The sequence below is a fragment of the Protopterus annectens genome, chromosome 1.part0, assembly GCF_019279795.1.
Source record: "Protopterus annectens isolate FY-2018-M chromosome 1.part0, PAN1.0, whole genome shotgun sequence".
In the NCBI taxonomy this organism is placed as follows: Eukaryota; Metazoa; Chordata; order Ceratodontiformes; family Protopteridae; genus Protopterus; species Protopterus annectens.
This window is the reverse complement of record NC_056725.1, coordinates 1,226,433,410-1,226,454,572: the sequence shown is the minus strand read 5'-3', so window position 1 is coordinate 1,226,454,572 and position 21,163 is coordinate 1,226,433,410. Positions and strand designations below refer to the sequence as shown.

At 42.8% G+C, this 21,163-nt stretch overlaps 1 protein-coding gene across 1 annotated transcript in view; it reads right to left on the bottom strand.

Annotated features, from left to right (window-relative positions):
* Positions 1-21,163, bottom strand: part of WDR35 (WD repeat domain 35) — a 2,872,164-nt gene that overhangs the window by 1,065,950 nt on the left and 1,785,051 nt on the right. The window contains exon 19 of the mRNA XM_044065775.1: positions 11,019-11,155. Within this exon, the coding sequence (XP_043921710.1) occupies positions 11,019-11,155 (137 nt within the window). The remainder of the gene's footprint in view (positions 1-11,018; positions 11,156-21,163) is intronic.

The window sequence follows — 21,163 nt, the reverse complement described above, 5'->3', positions numbered from 1 at the left end:
ATTTATTGTTTTCTACTTCAGCTAACTGTTATAGAGGGATACTGCTTTATTTTTTGCTATATTTATTGATTTTGCCTTTAAATCATTTTAAAGGTCCCTAATGCCGTACTTGAAATTGCCCTGTCATGGTAATTTTCTTAAATTGCTTTGTTACAGCATTACTCTTGCAAGCAATCTTTATTGTTGTTTTTATATCAAGAGGTTAGCAGTGCTCTGTACAGATGCAAACATTCAGAAAGAAAATGTTATCTATAAAACTACCCTTAGAACCAAAACCTGTAACTTAATGTGGTTAAAATAAAGCCATTGTGTGAAGACAAGCTTAGTGCAACTATTCTGCACATTAAACAGCACTACTACCAAATCATAACACAATCTAACCTAGCGTAGTGCCAAACCCCAAAGACCACTGAATAAAATAACTCCGTCACAACCTACAGCAGACCACCCCAATACAGATACAGACAAGATGGATATGAGATTTTCAAATGTCTTCATAGCCAGCTTGGTAGAAATGGGGATCCTGAGACAATGTAGCAGTTGTCTCATGTTCACAGATAACCATTTAATCTTTAAAGAAACAAACACAGTATGTGAAAGATGACTATGTACAATTTCATTGGAGGCAAAAATCATGCATAGAAACAAGGTTGTCAAGAACACACACACACGCATGCACGCACGCACACACGCACACACACACACACGCACACGCACACACACACACACACACACACACACACACACACACACACACACACACATACACACACACACACACACAGACAGACACAGAGCAACTTATGCTGAAGCATTAGAATGCAATCTTCCCAAACCTAAATGACCTCCTAAGCCTATAAATAGTAGCACCTATCCTTGGCAGTCTCTAAACCACTCACCAAAAGCAAAGTACAGTTTTGTACCTACCATAAATGTAGATGTTCGAAGATCCACATTGCTGCAGTCCTTACATATGGGTAGTCCGCTGTCCTCGATCGGCCCGAATACCAAAGTATTAGGCTGACGTCGGTCAAGGCGCTTAAAACTGACATCAGGACGTCAGGGTACAAAAGCGCATGACCGACGTCATATCCTCAGTCTTTTCTTGCCCCAGATGTCAGAAGGCCCTAACAAGAAAGGCCAAAGCCAAAAAACCAAATAACCAAATAACCAACCACCCCTGCACTAACCATATTTACAATATGTACAACACAAACCACACCACCACCTCTAACTACAGAGGGGAAGGAGGGAGGGTAAATTGGACTGCAGCAATGTGGATCTTCGAACATCTACATTTATGGTAGGTACAAAACTGTACTATGTTCTTCATCTCACATTGCTGCAGTCCTTACATATGGGTAGAATCCCAAAGCAGAGGTAAGGGAGGATGGCAAAACTATACAGCATTAGGGGCTGCCAAGATGCCCTGTAAAATCGCAGTGGCAAATCCAGCCCTAGATTTAGAGTAAAGTGGAAGGTGGTAATGCTTAGAGAAAGTATGCACTGAACTCCAAGTAGCTGCTTCCAAAATATCTTTAGTAGCCACCCCTTAAAAAGCTGTAGAAGTGGCAGTAGCCCTAGTGGAATGAGGCCTAATCCCAGCTGGAATCTCCTTACCATGATGGGAATAACAGAAAGCAATACAAAACCAATCCACTTAGAAATAGTTTGTTTTGAAACCGGTTTGCCCTGAGAACCCAAAGCAAAAGAAACAAACAACTGCTGAGACTGCCTGAACCCTTTAGTTCTGCTCAAATAATATCGCAACTGTCTGTGTATATCCAAAGTGTGCAAAATCCTCTCCCCTTTATTTTGGGGTTTGCATAAAAAGTAGGCAAATGAATAGTTTGGTTTAAAGCCACACTAGAAACCACTTTAGGCATAAAAGAAGGGTTAGTACGCAAAGACACCCTATCCTTGTGAAAAATTAAGAAAGGCTCAACTGCCATAAGGGCCTGTAACTCAGAAACCCTTCTCGCAGAGGTAATGGCCAACAAAAAAGCAGTCTTCCATGATAAATATTTCAACTCTGCAGTTGCTGCAGGCTCAAAAGGTTGTAGAGTGAGTTTCTCCAACACAAAATTGAGATCCCAAGCAGGAGTAGGAGCTCTACGTGGGGTCTTGTATTCTTTGCCCTCTAAGGAATTGCTTAAACAAAGGATGAGAAAATAATGGTGGGTCACAGTCATAGTGAGCAGAAATTGCTGCAGCATGAACCTTTATAGAGGAGAAAGACAAACCTTTGTCCAATAACTCAGTAAGGTATTGTAGAGCAACACTTAAATTAGGTTTAGAAACATCAAAGTCCTTTGCTGTACTCCAAAATAAAAATCTCCTCCATTTATCTGCGTAAACTTTCCTTGTACTAGGCCTTCTGGCCTCCAAAATAACATTCAAAACTTGTTGTGGAAGCTGAGACCCTCCAGGGTTTAAAACAGAATATGCCAGGCTGTTAGATGTAGAGAGTGAAGTTTGACATTGAGTAAATGACTGTTCTCCTGAGACAGCAGGTGAGGAATCGAAGGCAAAGGCCATGGAGGCTCCCGTACCAGACTTCTCAGTAATGGGTACCAGTGCTGTCGAGGCCAATCCGGAGCTATTAAAATCATGTTTGGCTTGTCCTGTCTGACCTTCAGGAGTACCTTTGGGAGGAGAGGCAGAGGAGGAAAGGCATACATGTGAAGATTGCTCCAATTGAATGAGAGAGCATCCACTTTCCAAGCTGTTGGATGAAACCTTTTTGTGCAAAACTTTGGCAGCTGGTAATTTAGTGGAGAAGCGAACAGATCTATGTCTGGAGTTCCCCATAACACTGTCAATCTCTGAAATACATGAGGATCCAATTTCCACTCGTGGGGATCCATAATTTGTCTACTCAACACATCTGCTAAGGAGTTCTGTGCTCCTGGCAGAAACCTTGCCTGAAGATTTAGCTGTAAACTGAGAGCAGTCTCCCACAAAATCATTGCTTGTCTGCATAGAGGATATGAATGCGTCCCCCTTGCTTGTTGATGTACCACATGACAGTTGTGTTGTCTGTTTGAATCAACACCTGCCCTGGAAGAAGTAAATCCTTGAAAGCTATCAATGCAAATTGGACTGCTAACATCTCCTTCAAGTTGATATGTAAATGTTGAAGTCTGGCAGGCCACGTGTCTTGTACCCATTTTCCATTTAGATGAGCTCCCCAAGCTTTGTCTGAGGCATCTGTCATTAGAATCTGACTCGCCTCTGGTCGGGTCACAGAGAGTCCCTTGTTTAGGTGACATTCCTGAGCCCACCACAAAAATTCCCTTTGAATGCAAGGTATTATCTGAATGACAGTGTCCATATCTTGCCAGTGCTGCGTCCATACATTTTTGAGATACCATTGTAGCTTCCTCATATGCAGTTTGGCATTGGGAAGTACCAGAATACAAGATGCCATGAACCCCAAGGCTTGTAGGACTGCCTTGCAGTCAGCCTGGACTGACGAGACAATTGGTGAAAGTAAAGAGAAAGATTCTTTTGTTTGTCCGGGGTCAAAAAGGCCATCTGGGATGCTGTATTCAGTCTCACACCCAGAAAGCACATGTCCTGAGAGGGTACTAGACTGGACTTTATTTCGTTCACAGAATACCCCAGGCATCTTAACACTGCCATCACATACTGTAAATGATGAAGAAGTTCGTCCTTTCCTTGGGCCAGAATCAGGCAATCGTCCAAATAAGGATAGATTTGTATTCCTCTTAGCCTGAAGAAAGCTACCACTGGAGCCAGAACCTTCGTGAACATTCTGGGCAGTAGATAAGCCAAAGGGCAATGCAGAGAACTGATAATGAGAAGTCCCAGCCAGCAGATACTTCCTGCAACTGAGCCTGATAGGAACATGAAGGTAGGCCTCCTTGAGATCCAGAGTCACCATCCAGTGATCTTTGCCCAGCAGAGGTAAAAGCTGTTGTAACGTCAACATTTTGAACTTGGGAATGTCCAGATATGTGTTGAGGATAGATAAATCCAAAATTGGTCTCCACATGTTCCCTTTCTTTGGTACTAGAAACAGGCGAGAATAAAATCCTAGGCCCACTTCTGGCAGAGGGACCGGTTGTATGGCCCCTATTTGAAGTAGTACAGAAATTTGTTTGTGAGCCTCTAGTCTTTGCTGAGGAGGAACGTCTGGCATGCCTTTGAAAGGAGGCAAGGCATGGAAATAAAATTTGTAACCTTGGTGTATGATATCCAGTACCCATTTGTCTTGGGTAATCAAAATCCAATTTTCCTTGAAGAGTGCCAACCTTCCTCCCAAAGGTGCTGCCAGGCAAGAAGGATCTGGCAGCTGAAAAAGTAGGTCATTGGGCCTGTTTACGAAAGGACTGGCCCCTGCCCTCACCTGAAGATTGTGCAGGTGAACTCCCTGTTCTAGGTCTGAAAGAACTCTGAGCTCTGCCCTACCACGTCTAGATCTACCCCTAGACTGAGAATCATAAGAAGGATACGTCCACCCCTTAGCAGGCCAATTCCTACTAAACTTTGGAGGCTGAACTTGCAAAAAATCTTTAACAGCCTGCATAGACTTAGCCTTGTCTTCCATTTTCTTCAAGACTGACTCCACAGGTGAACCAAACAACACATCAGACTGCAAAGGAGCATCCAAAATCCTTGTCTTAACATGGTCAGATAAATTCTGATCCTTTAGCCAGGCGTGCCTGCGAAGAACTGAACCAGTGGCAGCCACCCTAGGCGAGGCCTGCACAGCATCAAAACCACATTGTAATGAATGCTTACCCACCTGTTCAGAGACATGCACCAAATCTTGTAATTCTTTACACTCAATGCCTTCCGCCAGAGCATCCACCTTAGACCTCAATTGAGAAAGAAGAAAGTTTTGATATTTCAACATATGAAACTGGCAATTCAAAGCCCTCATAGCTAAGGTAGAAGATGTATAGACCTTCTTTCCCCATCTATCCAAAGCTCTGGCCTCTTTATCTAGAGGAACCGGATTTTTTACAACAGAGGCCTTGACACCCTTAGGTCCCTGACTAATAGTTTCTGGGTCCGCCCTAGGACTCTTATAAAGATATTTATGAGCCTCAGGCACCCTGTAATACCTATCCGGTTTAACAGGCGCAGGGGGCAGAGAATCAGGATTAAGTGAAGCCTCTGAAAATACATCTTCCACAACATCCAGAACAGGGGGTATAGCCAAGGGCCTATGTTGAGGTAAAAGCAAAAATTCCCTAAGCCTCTTCCGAGAATCAGAGAAGTCCTGACCTTCCCACTTAAAATGTTCCCTCATAGAATGAAGTGTCTCTGAAAAAGAAAAATCCTCTGGAGGAGAAGCAGAAGGAGTGGAATCATCTGCATCAGAATCAGAATAAGGAGAGTACTCCTGCAAGTCTTCAGCCGAAGACTCTGAAACATCCGAAGCCTGCTCAACACTTCCCAACTCTGGCTCCACCCTAGGCCTCTTATCAGGAGGGGGCAAAGAACCTCTAATCAGAGTAATCAAATCTTCTGCCATTTTAAGCATGTGCTTCTTAGGCACAGACCCTGCTGAACTAGGAGTTACACCAACAGAAGCTAAACCTGGCCTGCCTCTGGGAGAAGCCTTGGAAACAGAAGGAGAGGGCCTAACCACCCTAGGAAGGGAGGGGAGTACAGTAACCTGAGAAGCCCCTTCAGCCTGACCTGCCTCTTGAGAGGCCACATCCTGCAAAATCAAAGTCTCCCCCTGAGACTCCAGAGAAGTCTCCGTCGGAACCACCGGTTCCACTGAAGCCTCTAAAGAACCGGCGTCCGGAACGGACAACTCATCTTGCCTGGGTTTACCTGTTTTGTCTTTGCGCTTCTTCGTAGAAGCGGGCGCCGGAGAGTCCGACGGCATATTATAATTGCACCGCTTACCAAAGACCAGCCTAGCACAATCTAACCTTCGCTTAATAGTGCGCTTATTGAATCTAGCACAAAAGCGACACCCAACAACGTTGTGCTCAGGCCCCAAACAAGGAATGCACAAAGAATGATAATCCCTATGCGGTATCTGTTTCCCACAAGAAATACAGTTATTCACTTTTTCTGACATCCGGTAATACACTGAGGCAAGAAAAAACCAAAATATTCCAACGGGTACTTAGCCAACTTGGATTCGGTCTGAAACTCCGAACTCGAAAAATTTCAGAACGCTGAACGGCACTTGCAATGCTGCTTCTGCATCGGACCATGCGGCAAAAAGAGAGATATATGGCGTCGGTCATGCGCTTTTTGTACCCTGGCGTCCTGATCAGTTCAAGCTACCACCTTGGCGTCAGCCAGCCCTAATCATTGGGAATTCGAGCGGACGTCGACGACATGTAACCCAGCCATATGACTGCAGCAATGTGAGATGACAGAACCAAACACAACACCACACAGATGTCTACACCCAGTGGAGCAAATAAAGCAAAACAAAAGAAGCAAACACAAAACTTTATCACAGGGATACATTTTGAACATCGCACATCACACACATACACCCCTAAAGAAGGAAGGCGATAAAGGTTAGTTGGTTGATAAGAGTTATCTAGAGCCCCAATCTTCTGGTTATGCACACCACATGCACACACTCAAGACACTACACCATTTCATATAGGCATTAATGATGGCGAAAGACGAACGTCCATGAATTATAGGAAGAAAGTGGTTCTAATGGTTAAAGTAAGTTTGTGCACTACAACAAGGTGCAGTGTTTGAGTCTCACAAGGATAATTGGCTTAAAATAAAAATGGAGGGCAAGGGCAGTTAGAGTACTAATATCTACACCTATGAACTTATTATAAAATCTGATTCAACTTGTATACTGACAAAAGAGCTTAATCTTAGTAAAATTTATTTTTCTTGGATTATTATCCTGCAGCATGGTTGTTTTATTTTTTTTTTTGTTTTTATTTTTGGATTATGTGGATGGAAACATTTTGTGGAATATGGATTTTTTGGATATTGGACCTGGTACTCACCTGCACCACAAGTTGCCTGAGTCTGACCACAAAGCTGTCTCCTTTGAAATAAAAATACATTTTGTAACCCCAGCAAACCTTGTAACAATTAGGGACTATTCCAAAGCAAACTACATCCTATTTAAGTGATAGTTTTTCAAAATTCAATGCTCCTCCCCATGCCGAGTTCACAGACAGCTATGTGGAACTGCTCACACAGACCCTGTCCAATCATGTACTCATTGTGGAGCTTTTCTCCCCAGGCCTCCACTGAAAATGGATTTCTAACCCAGTGGACTTTCCTGGTCAACAAATGTCAATAAATAAATAATGTAAATAACTGTATAGAGGCTGCTGTACTTACTAGTAGTAAGCCCAAAGCAAACTATACTGGTGGAATCCTAACCTTAATAGGGTATACAACAAAAGGAAAAAAGTCGTGGCTAAAATCAGGAAAAGCAACTCCTAAATGACAGGAGCTCTCTAATGAAACTAAACAGCAAACTAAGAGGACTAATTAAGTCCAACATGGCAAACTATGAGGTCAAGATAGCCTCACAGGTTGAAGACAATGAGAAGGCCTTCTACAGCTATGTCCAAATCCTCAAAGGCAGCACACAACAGTCTGCTGAACTGGTGGTCAATGGTGCCACCTTCACTAAGAACAGCAACTTAGCAAATATGCTGGCTGATTAATTCAGCTTAAACTTCACCCCCCTCTCACTCAGTGAAATACCTACTAGTATACCCCCCCCCCCACCTATTAACAGGGAGCAGGTCCTGGCGATGCTCGCTAAGGCAAAATCACAGACTCAGTGAGCCTCTGCAACATCCCAGGAAGCCACCTAAATAGCTTCAAACATAACTTATCAGGACCACCTGAGTCACCTTTCAACAATAGCCTCAAAACAGGCTTTGTACCATGCGAATGGAGGACTTGAACAGTTATCCCACATCACAAGGATAGACCATCAACCGACCTTGGAAACCACAGACCCATTAGTCTGACTAAGCAATGCCATAGAAATGCTCGACAAAGGCAACCTTCAGACACTGCACCCAACCCAGTTTGACTTTGTCACAGGAAGGTCATACCTACTAAACCTGGTGGACTTCTTTGAGAAGATCAACAAGGCAATGGATGATGGGAAAACAGTGCATATCGCCTGCCTGGACCTGACTACGGTGTTAATAAAATATATCACTCGGGTATAACTGACAAACTCATCAAACTGGGCATAAACTCCTACATAACTCGCTGGATTGCCAGCTGGCTTACAGACAGTTCCCGGGAAGTCAGGACTATTGAAACTACCTCCAATAAGACACTAGTCAGCAGTAGCTCAGAGCATTGGGACCTCTCTTATTTGGCATCTGCTTGTTGGAAGCAAACAGTAATGTTAAGGGCCTTTGGCTAAACAAGTTCACAGATAATTGCAAATTGGGAGCTATCACAGATTGACTCTGTGATACAAACATCTTACAACAGGGTCTAACACAGACAAATGACTGGTACCAAAGTCATAGATTAAAACTCAATGCCAGGAAATGCATTATAGTGCCTTTTGGGAAAACTCGCCTAGGCTAATTACTACATCAATAAGACACCCCTAAGAGTTGACCCAGTAGTCAGAGATCCGAGAATATATGTGGTCAAGGTAGTAAGTAAATCAGTCTATGACACCCAACTTATAAGTAAGGGCACAGCATCCAGGTCCAAGGAAGTCACAATACCACGTTATTCAGCCCTTATCAGCCCAATCATTGAGTATAACACCCCCTTCTCCAAATACCTGACCTGACATATGCACTGACTGGAAAGCCCACAAAGGTTCTTTATCAGGGGAATCTGGCGTATAAACACATTGTCCTATATGGATCACCTTAAAGCCCTATCTCTACACTCAGTCTCCAACAAGTTACCGAGAGACAGTCTAAGCCTAGCATACAAGGCATCCTCAGATTCAACTCTGATGGACCTTTTTGCACATCCACAAAAACAAGTAGCATCAGAACGACTAGATCCAAGGATTTCAATTTTGCTTGTGACAAAAATAAGACATGATGGCGAGACAGATATGTTTCTCAGAGGATCTTGATGCTCTGGAACAGGTTCCCCATGCATGTGAAGCAGAGTTCATCCCTAACCCTATTTAAGTGTAATTATGACCAATGAATGGGAAATGAGAAATTCAGTGCGGGTCTGGCCCCATGTCTCTGACAGAAAAAGGCAAACAGTAACTATGCACAAACATACCCCCTCCACATAATCTCTAGAAACTTCCTAACATACTCCCTCCTAATAAACACACATGATACATAGTAACACAACTGGGTTGGGTCGCACGGTTAGGCTTGTAAAGGCCCTGGTGGTTTTTAGCCTAGTACATACCTATGAACCTAAGGACAACTTACTATTTCTTGGATATAACAACTGTCAGTGTCTGAAGGATAAAATCAATGGTGGTGGAGTTCTGAGATTACTACATGACTCTATAACTGCTGAGGCTATGCCAATTAACATTGATATGGAACTCTGGTAGTAAATATAAAAGGGTTAATTCTTAAAGGAAGCCTTAATGATAATTCTAACTTATAGAAAACTATCTATGGATTCCATGATGCATGCTGAATATCTGCAGAATTTGGAGGGTGATATTAAAGGAGAACAAGTATTTTAATGGATGATTTGAATTGCCCAACATTAATTGGGAAATTTACACTAAACCTACAAGAACTGAAACAAAGGTTTTTGGATATAATACAACTTCATGGTTTCTTGCAATTTGTCAAAGAACTAACAGGAGAGCAAAATATTCTGGATTTCATTTTTAATAACTGTTACACTTTAACAAGCAACGTGACTACTGGACCCCCACATGGATCTTCAGATTATCACTCAGTAACATTTGATGTATGCAGGCTGATGTTCAAACCTACACCCATTTACAAAATATATACTTATAACGTGCTGGATTGTGATGAGATCACCAAATTCCTGACAGATTTAAAGTGTGTTGAAGCATCTTATCATCAGAATGATTTGGCATACACCAAGAAAGTAATGTTTAGTTTTCTTGAACACACTGCCTGCAAATCTACACAAACCAAGACTAAAAGTAAGTTTCCTATCTGATGTAATTCACATTTAATTAAACTGTATACTAAAAAGAAATGTTCATTTGGGAGATTTTAAAATTAAAAGAAATAATACCAATCTTAATAAGGTCTGCAAAACACTCCTATCAACACTAAAACTGCAGAAATTAATTTGAAAGAAGACTGGCCATGGATTTAAATACCAAGAAATTATATTACAAATATATAATTTCTAAAACTAAATTATAAAGTTTGATAATTCTATAGTTCATAATAACAATTTTATTATTGAACCCCATATACCCATTTAATCGATATTTTGCAAGCTTTGCAATTATTAACCATAACCTCTTGTTAGCTAATACAAAATTAGTGATACCTATGTCTGATGTTTGCCCATCTTTTAGCAACTATATCATTTCTAGATCACTTATAACATTAGTAAGAAAACCTCAGTTGGACCTAACAATATTCTTGGAATTTTACTTCATAATTTCTGTTGGGCTTTAACCCCTATCTTAACATCACATCTTTAATATATTACTGTTTAAGGGGTTTATTGCTGAATTCTGGAAACAATCTTTCAAAACTCCAATATTAAAAAAGGCAACAAACTCGTTATCAAAAATTATAGGCCAATTATGGCATCTTTATTGGTCAAGTGTTTTGAAATATGTTTAATTCATCTTCTGTAAGTTTCCAGCTACAGCTGTAATTGTATTTACTTTGCTCAACATGACTTCAATACTGGGAGATTACATTTAATTAATCTTATTGAGTTTTTATGACCAGGTTAGAATTAACTCTGATATGGGCTTAACAGCTGGTGTTGTATATATGGATCTTGCAAAATATTTGGATACCTTACCACACTTATCTATGTATAATGTCCTATTAAATACAGTTGCAATTCTTTATGAAACAGTGCATCTGGATTTTGGTTCTTAAGAAAATGAATTTTACCAGAGTCTAGGATGTGGATTATCTTCTATAAACTGAGATGCCTCTTCAATTCCAACCTTTTCAATCAGTGCCCTACTGTCCCGTAGAGAGCGGATCTCAAAATTGATAACATAGTCTTTGTTGGGGTGCTCTGGATCCTAGAAGATTAAAAGATAGACTAATTAAATACCGTTGTAAAGAACATATCACAAATGCAAACTAATATTATTTTTCAGACTCATGATGTTTGTAACAGGATGTTGTCTACCTAGATGTTAGCTAAACATCTGATTTAGTCCCATGCAAATTGATTAGCACTTCAGATCAGTTAACCTACGAGCCAATTCCAGGGTGGTCTCCTAGACTAAAAGGTGAGAAGACAACAATGACAGTAACAGTAAATTGTATGTACCCATGAATATAATTTCCTTTAACAGATTTGTCAAAGCCTATAAATGCAATTTTACACACGGTTTAAAAGGAAATATAAGATTCTTAGCAGGTAACAAATACAGCTGTAACAGCACTGTTTCAGAAGAGAGGATGAGAAGAAGCACTGCAAATTTACAGTGGTTACATCTGTGTCAGCCTACTTTTAATGCAAGATACTATCCAGTGAAAGTCTGACACAAAATATAGGCAGAAAGAATGATGTCTTTAAGAGAAGGAGACTTGATTCTCTCATGTTTAATTCTCTTAAAGGTGCTTTTTCACATCACTAATCTAGCTATCTGATGCTGGCAGAAGCAGTAAACTTGGAGATAAAGGACTCCCTGCCTGATGCTCATGCTGTGCTCACTAGAAGGACAAATGGACTAACTGGAAACATATCTGTTACACTCTTAATATCTCCCATTCCTCCCACCACTAAGAAACAGTAATGGCCATTATGGAAAATGTGGAAAACAAAAAAGAAACATTGATGCAGCAATGAAGGAAACTGTGGACAAACTATTCTTACTGATCCTCTTTACTCAGAATATCATGCAGAAGGTGGCAATCACAGTGTAGGAATTCCTCAGGATTCTAAGTTACATGGTCTTTTCTTAATCTTTAAGGTGCTCCTAGTGAGACAACACTTGAGGAAAATGCAGAAAAAAGAAGTTATGTTCTTACCATAACATTCCATCTGTGTTGTTCATCTTCATTCATTCATTACTGATGGGTGTCAGTTCTGTCCTCAGAACCGAGTCGGCCTTGTAACAAGCTCGTGCCAGCCAAAAGCTAAGCTTTTACTGACAATGCCCTTCCCCCTGTTACCTCAGATCAAGTTTGCCCATTATAAGTAAAACAGAGGTTTTCTCTGAGCAGAAACTCTAACGTAGGAGTAGGAACCAATCTAATCCCACAGGAGCCTCTGGAGGGGCAAGGTGGGTGGGACATAATGAATGAATGAAGACAAACAACACAGACTGAACGTTATGGAAAGAACATAACTTCTTTATCTGGTGTTGTTAACCTTCATTCATTCCTTACTGATGGGACAGAGTCCCTAGCTACCTTTAGTCCTGGGAGGCCCTTATGGAAAGATGTCCCTGAGTACCATAGAACCAAAGGATGCTCTTCCCCTGGAGGCCAAATCCAACTTGTAATGAGTGAAAAAGGTATAAGGGGTAGCCCAAGTTGCAGCTGCACAATCATTCAATGAAGTCTTTGCATGAAAAGCAACAGAAGTTGCTACTGACCTGGCGGAATGTGCTCTGACTTTGCATGGTAGAGGAATTTTACTTTGTTGGTAAATCAAGGATATGCAATTTCTCAACCACTTGGACAAGGTTACTTTTGAGACAGGATTACCTAATTTTGGGCCTGAATAGGGCACAGATAGCTGGTCTGATTTACATACTGACTTAGTTCTGTCCAGGTAAAAAACGTAACTGTCTATGTACATCCAGCAAATGAAGACAGTATTCTCCTTTGTTTGAGTAGTTGGGGAAAAGGACTGGTAGGTCAATTGTTTTATTAATTGTCAATTCTAAAATAACTTTGGGCAGAAAAGAAGGATTAATCTGAAGTGATACTCTGTCTTTATGAAATACCATGTAAAGGCGTTCAATACACAAAGCCTGAAGTTCTGAAATGCGTCTGGCTGATGTGACAGCTACCAAGAATAGTGATTTCCAGGACAGGAATTTTAGGTCACAAGTGGAGGCAGGTTCAAAGAGTGATCATTTCAGGGATCGCAGTACTAGTGTTAAATTCCAAGGTTCAAAGGATTCCCTGAAGGGTGGTCTGATATACAAGACCCCTTTTAGGAAAGTTTTGCAGAGACGATGAGAGATTAGCGATGAGTCTTGAAAACCATTACGGAAGCTTGAGATAGCAGCTAAGTGTACTCGAATGGTTGAGGCTGCTGCTCCTGACTGAAGAAGGCTCGATAGATAATGTAAAACTACAGTAATAGGAGCTGAGCAAGGGTCTATTTGTATTTGACGTGACCAAATAAGAAACCTTTTCCACTTGTTAAGATAGATTTTCCTGGCGAATGGTTTATGTGAAGCCAGAAGGATCTTACCCACTGGGGAAGTAAAGTTACACTGTCTGGCAATTACCGGAAGTGGAGAAACCAAGCTGTCAGCTTGAGACTAGAAATGTTCGGGTGAATCAATCCTTGTGGGTGGAAGATCAAATCTGGAGTTGGATCCAGAATCCATGGGTGATACAGTAGATGAGGCCAAAGGAAGGGGAACCAAACTTGTCGTGGCCAATAAGGGGCAATGAGGATTACTCTGCTTCTCAAATGAAGGGCTTTCTTTAGAAATTGGGGAATCAGGAGAAAGGATGGAAAAGCATACACAAGTCCCGTGGGCCAATCGTGAATCAGAGCATCCCTCCGGGACTCCCCCCACAGGTGGATTAGGGCAAAGTAGCTGCTGCATTTGTGGTTTACTGGAGAGACGAATATTGCAGCAAGGCTGGCCCCAGCGGTTGAAGATCTTCGCCGCCATAACAGGATTGAGGGACCACTCATGAGGCAGTAGGATACATCTGCTCAGCTTGTCCGCAGTCATGTTGGAACTCCTGGAATATGCATTGCAATCAGAAAGCATTTCGAAGCTATTGCCTATTGCCAAATTCTCATGGCTTCTCGACACAATGGGTAGGACTTGGTTCTCCCTTGTTTATTGACATACCAGACTACTGACATGTTGTTTGATTGAATAACAATTGTCCCTGATGGAAGGATGGACTGAAATGCTTTCAACGCTAGAAGCACTACCCTCAGTTCTAGGACACTGATATAAAGGTGGGCCTCTATGTCTGACCAAGTACCTTGGACCTTCTTCCCTTGGTAAAGCCCCCCCCACCCTATCATGGAAGCATCCGGAGTCACTGTGGCCCTGGGCTGTTGTGGGCAAAATGGGCGGCTTCATAGTTGATTGTCTGGCTTCATCCACCACATTAAGTCCCGCTTGCATCTCTGAGTTATCCATATTTGAAAAGACAAGGGATGCTGTAAGGGGTACTATTGTGTTAGAAGGAGCCACTGGAGAATTCTCATGTGAAGTCTTGCCAAGGGCACTATGGTAATTGACGCTGCCATGGAGCCCAGGAGTTGGAGGACTGATCGAGCTGGGACCAGGCTTCGAACAGAGCGTCACCCGGACTTAGGATCTTATCCTGTGTAATCTGTGGTCCGGGAGAGAGACTAGGCAAGCATTCATGTTGAATATTGCTCCAATAAACTCTAGGGATTGAGTGGGGATCAGGTTGCACTTTCCCCAGTTTACTGAGATCTCCAGAGATTCTGCTAGTCTGAGAGTGTAGTTTAGTGCTATCTCCAGTAGATGCTTGGTGGGGCAGTGAGGAGCCAATCATCTAGATATGGAAACACCCAGAATCCTTGTAGTCTCAAGTGAGCTGTTACCACTGCCATGCACTTGGTGAACATTCTGGGGGCTGCAGAGAGTCCGAAAGGCAGCACGCGGAATTGAAAATGATTGGCTCCTAGCCAGAGGTGAAGAAATCTTCTGCAGAGTTTGTCCATTTTTATGTGGTAATACACATCCTGAAGTTCTACTGAGCACATCCAGTCATCGCAGAACAAAAGGATAGACTGAACCCTGACCATCCGGAATTTCTCTTGTTTGACAAATTTGTTCAGGATGTTGAGATCCCTGTCTTTTTTGGCACTAAAAAGAATCTTGAGTAGAATACGGATCCTATCTGGTCTGGTGGGACTGTCTGGATGACTCTTTTTTTGAAGTAGCTTTTGAATTTCTAGTGCTGCTGTTTCCCTTTTACTGGTTGGAATGTCGGGAATTTGACTTGGTGACTTTGGGTAGAGACTGAACAGGACATGGTATCCTCTGGTTATGATCTGTTGCACCCATAAATCTGTTGTTATTGTTAGCCAGGCACAATGGTGCAAGGAAAAAGTCCCCCTGACTGCTTCCAGAGGAAAGCAATTGGGCCGCTCCTCAGGAGCACTGATAGAGTTGTTCAGAGAACGAATCTCTGGAACCTTGGTTATGCGGACCCCCCAGCCCTTGTTGGGGTGCCTACTGGATGAGTTACCACATCTGCCCTGGGGAGTAAACTTGCCATGTGTGTCATGGAAAGGACCCTGTGATTTGTTTGTGCCACATCTTTCCGCTCCTCTGGTTCCTAGAGTATGGATGCTGAGGGGTGGAAAAATGCACGCCCACGGCAGACAGGGTCTTGCCGTCCTTCTCACACCTGGCAATGTTTCTTTCACTTTCAGGCCGAAAAGGGAGAAGGCTTCCACTGCAGCATTAAGGAGGGAAGACTTGAAAGGGTCTGCAAAGTCAGAAAGGTGCATCCAGGCATGACGTCTCATGACAACACCTGAACCCGCCGCTCTGGCTGCTCGTACAGTGGCATGGGAAATCAGATGCATGGAGGAGTTTGATATGGATTCCAGGGTAGCTAGCTCTGAGGCAATTTTGTTGCAGACCTCATCAGAGACAGCTCCTGCTAAGGTTTCGGAGAGTTCAGTGACTAGTTCTCTCTGAAGCCTGGTGAAGTGTGCCAGATAATTCAAAGACCTAACAGCAAAGGTTGATGATGCAAAGACTTGCTTTACTAACCTGTCCACTGCCCGAGACTCCCTATTTGGGGGGTGGACAGTTTGGCACTCTTTAGCCAGTTCCTTTTTTGTAGCTGCCGCCACCACCATCACACCCTTAGACCAGTGTGGGTGCTGTTCAGGGGGAGATAAAATTTTATCCGCCCTCCATGGGATTGGTTCAATGGTATCAGGACTCTTTCCTGTGCACTGCAAGTTGAATTGAACCAGCTCATCTGCAGACGGGGGTCACCCAGAAGGTAGAGGGTCGAGCACGAAAAGCCTGCAGAAACACGGACTCCTTGGAGAAGGGGTTGGTGGGCTTTCAGTCACCCCTCTATTTCAGTATTTCAAGGTTGTCTCCAAATGAGACATCATCAGGGGGTGACTGTGGGGGAACCCTTCCCTTCATTGTAGTCTGTGTCCTTGGTGAGAGACTCCTCATGTGAGTTTACATGCTTCCTCTTGCACATCCTCTTACACAGTACCTCTTCAGCGGGAACTTCTGAAGAGGACTCCAAAGAATGGGCACCCTGCGGTAGGGTATCCTGAGGCTTTTGTGCTCAATGTGCAGAAGCAGGGGCTTGTGTCAGCTGCGGCTCAGAGGAAGAACATAACTGATGTTCCGATGCAGACGGTTTGCCTAGAGAGGCAATGGCTCTCTCCATCGCCTGGAAAGCAGGTCCACCTAAAGAGGGATGGGAGCCCAGAACAGAGAAGGACAACCTCAGAACCGGGGTCACAAGCCGCTCCAATGGACCAGCCGCCAAGGAAGGAGTCTCAAGAGGACTCAGTACTGAAGGGACTCCTAGAACCACAGACGGCACTGTGCTAGGAACCACAGAACCCACAGTCCAGTCGCGATCCTGAGAAAGGCTCGGTTCTGAATTAACTGAAAGACAAAGGTCGACTCCGGAACCATGGTGGGATCCACCAGTGGAATCAAAGTGATGGGAGCCGAAGAAAGCATTGGTTCCAGGGGCTTTGATACCTGCACAGAGATCAAAGGAGGAGAATATGCTGGAGTCTGTGGAGAAAGATTCCCCACTCCTACAGGGAGGGGCATTTTAGAACGTGTAATAATCCCCGCTCGCCATCAGCAGGTGATCCACAAGACACACCACATCCAATTCCAAAGGGCTCCTGGTCAATCTAATCGATATTCCAGATGGGGAGTCGGGTCTTTCCAAGAAGGGGCTAAATTGCTGGCCGAAGAAGGGATTCACCATGGGTGAATATCAGGTCCTGGCTGAGTGGTCCATTTGCACCAAAGTCTCTTGGGTAGAGACATGTATCGAAAATGTGTCCTGTGTGGTAAATCCTGGAATAGAAATTATAGGCAGGCTCGATATCATAGTCAAGGCTGGTGCCGACGAGGACAGTACCGGGGCTGAGGATATAGAAGATAGCACCAGGGTAGATAAGACTGTTTTTGGTAAGGTCGGTGCCATGGACATAATCATCGGTGCAGAAACTGGCACCAAAAATACAGATTTTGATGACGGCACAGTAGTCGGTACCACAGATGGAGCCATGGAAATCAGTTTTGGTGTTGTAGTAGTCAATTTCGGCATTTGTGGTTTTGGTTCCTGCTTTCTGTCATCTGAGGATGATGAAGGAACTGAATGAGGTCTTTTCCTATGTTCTTTACTGGCAGGGAATGAGCTGTCCGACACAGAGATAGCCTCTGAGAGGGGTGTCTTAAGGAGACCCTTCAGAATTAGCTTATTTTTCCTTTCATTAAGGATTCGGGAGCTAAACCCTTTACCAATGGAACAAGGAGGTTGAAGTGACAGATGAGGTACACCCAGACAGTACACACAAGAGACATGGGTATTTGAGTTCAGCATTTTGCCGCCGCACTAGTCGCATTGCTTAAAACCAGAAGCTCCTTTCTTTTCTGACATGGCAGACCAAACCGCTATCACAAGAAAAACAGTAAACACAGTAGTTATAACAGAGTGATTTTTTTTTTAGAAAGAAGAAAAAAGGGAAAAAGCGAATACCAACAATGATATTTGGAAGAAGTTACCTCAAGGGTAGAGGGAAAGGCCTATACCAATGATGGTATAAAAGACTACCTAAAAACGGTAAGAAACACAGCAACAGCAATAAACACACCAATAGGAAGACAGTGGGTAAATAATGATAAGACAGGGAAAGAAAATATCAGAAGAACAACAGGAAATTTGTAAACATTTCCAAAGTACTTAGCTGAGAGCTGGCTTGACACAGCTTTACGGCAACGTGGCAAATTAGATCTGAGGTAACAGGGGGAAGGGCATTGTGGGTAAAAGCTTAGCACAAGAGTTTTTTGGTTGGGAGAGCTGACCCTGGCATTTTAAGTGAGCTGTTTCAGACCCCCCACCCAAAAGAGCTTATCCTGAAAGATATTGTTCTTGGACACTGTAACATCTTCTTGAAGGAAATGATGTGCAGGGAATCCTTTCAAGTCTTTTACCAAGATATGATATCCGTTCATCATATTGAAGGTGGTGACAGAGTTATCTTTGAGTAAGGTGATTTACACCCCTGTGTTTTTCTGTAAGCCACAAAAAATGGGGACTGAAAGTACAGTCATGTAAGTAAAGTTACCATGAAAGTAGATGCTTGAATGACGACTGCTGCAGTTGCTTAAGTTATATTGGTTATACCCTAGAAGGATATAACAGCCGGCCAGCTTCCAAAGCTTCAGAGCACATTCCACGTGCCCAAACCATTAGTCATTTGAAGGTGAGCTGACTAAAAACTTAGGTTTGGACACCAAACCCTTCAGAGCTTTCAAGCCAAAAGAGAAAGAGTGGCTGAGCCCTGAAAGATCAATGCTAGGAACAAAAATTAAAATTCCACACCCTGGCAAAAACAACACACCAAGAAACAAGGGGAATTTTGAGGGAGGGAGTGGCTGCTGCAGCAGTGCTCATTTGAACATCTACTGTTATGATAAGTTTACTTGCACAGCTGTACTATGTTCTTCATATTGATCACTTCAGAAAGTAGCCTAAGCTATATGGGTAGGTTGCCATAACTTACACATTTTGGGAGGGGGAAGGAGAAGAGTCCAGAAGCCCCTGGAAATTGGTTCTAGCAAAGCCTGATCTTGACCTAGAGTAGGAATCAAGCTTATAGTGCTTTGTAAATGTATGTACAGAGGATCAGGCTGCTGTTTCTAGAATACTTCTGGAGTCTAACCCTTTCCAAAAAGCCACAGATGAAGCCAAAGCCCTAGTAGAGTGGGTCTTGTCTTTCCCTGGAATAGTTTTGCTAAGGTAAGTATAACAAAAGGTAACAGCCTTAGACAACCATTTGAAAATAGTCTGCTTTGACACAGGTTGTCCCCCTTCATACCTTCATAAAAAATGAACAATTGATCCAAATATCTTAAAAATTTAGTTCTGTTAAAAAAGTACCTGCATTGTTTGTGGGCATTCAAAGTATGAAGTATCCTTTCTCCATCACTTTCAGGTTCAGGAAAGAAATGGAGAGATCGATAGCTTGATTTAAAGAAAACTCAAACACTTTAGGCATAAAAAGGATTAGTTCTCAGAGAAACCTTGTCTCCTGTGGAAAATGAGGTAGGGTTGACTCACCATAAGAGCTTGCAACTCATATTCCCTTCTTGCAGAGGTCATAGTAATCAGTAAAACTGTTTTACATGTTAAGGACCTCAAGTAAGCCAGGTTAGCTAGTTCAAATGGAGCAAGTGTTAGTTTCTCTGACATAAAATTAGGATCCCAAGGAAGGGCCACCAGTTTTCTTGGAGGCCTCTTATGCAAAAACCCTTTCAAAACCATTTTAACATAGGAATGCATTGAAAGAGGAGGACTGATGGGCAGACATGCTGAAATGGCTGATAAATAAACCTTGATGGCGTAATAGGACAGGCAATGGGACAGTAACTCACACAAATACAATAAAACCAGAGAACAACTAGCCTTGGATGGGTGCTGGTTATGCTGTTGGCACCAACTAGAAAACATTTTCCATTTGCTAATATATGATTTTTTAGTAGCAGGCTTTCTTGCCTCCATTACCTACTGCCTGTCCTCTGTGAGCAGGTGCCTAAAGGGAATTAAGACCCTATCATCCAGGAATTCAGCTGAACTTGATTGGGGTCATGGTGCATCAAATAGTTTGATTTTGTGTGAGTAGATCCAGTCTGTGAGGAAGCTTGTGGTAATTTCCCCTGGCCATTTCCAAAGGAAAGGAGAACCACAGTTGCCTGGGCCAGAAGTGAGTCACCACAATGATCTTGGGGGAATTACTTCTACATCTTCAGAAGTAACCTAGATATCAGTGTAAAGAGTGGAAAGTATAAAGGAACATTCCTGTACAAGGAAAAGAAAATGCATCTGTTTTCCAGGTCTTCTTGCATGGAGTCCTGGAGCAGACTCTCACTAGCTGATTGTTCAGACAGGAGGCAAATAGGTCTACTTGAACTTCCCACAGATGGATCAGATCTTGGAAGATTCCCCTGATATAGTTTCTATTTGTGAGAGTCTGCCCTTGTCCTTCTCAGCTTGTTGGCCACACAGTTTTGCTCTGATGGAATTTAGTATGCCTGTACAGTGAGAGTGTGCTGCAAAGCTGTATCTCAGGTTAACATGGCTAGTCTGCAAAATGGCTATGACCTCGTTCCCCCCTTGCTTGTTGATGTACCACATGACTGTGGTATTGCCTGTAATAACTTGAAGAGGTCCAGGAGACTAAAGATGATTCAGAGAGTTGAGTCCCTTGATTGGGGCAAGCATCTCATTTACAGTTATGTGCTTGCATCTGACCTTGCTGTCCCACACATCTTGCACTTTTATCCCTCCTGAAACTAATCCCCAAGCAAAGTTGAATGTATCTGTGGTGACTGGCGCCTTTGGAACAGGGAGGGAGAATGGGAGACCTGAATTTAAGGATATTTGCAGTCTCCATCAAATGATTTCCCTTCTTACAATCCCCAGCGTTAGAATTTGAAACGAAAAAGGATGTTGGTGCTGGGACCAACGAGACTTGAAATACTGTTGCATCTTTCTCGTGTGGAATCATAGATGCCATGAGACCCAAAATTGTGTTTTATTCCTCACAGTGACCAAAGCTTAAGTAGAAAACCTTAGAAATAGATTTAGATATACATCTCTTTTTTTTA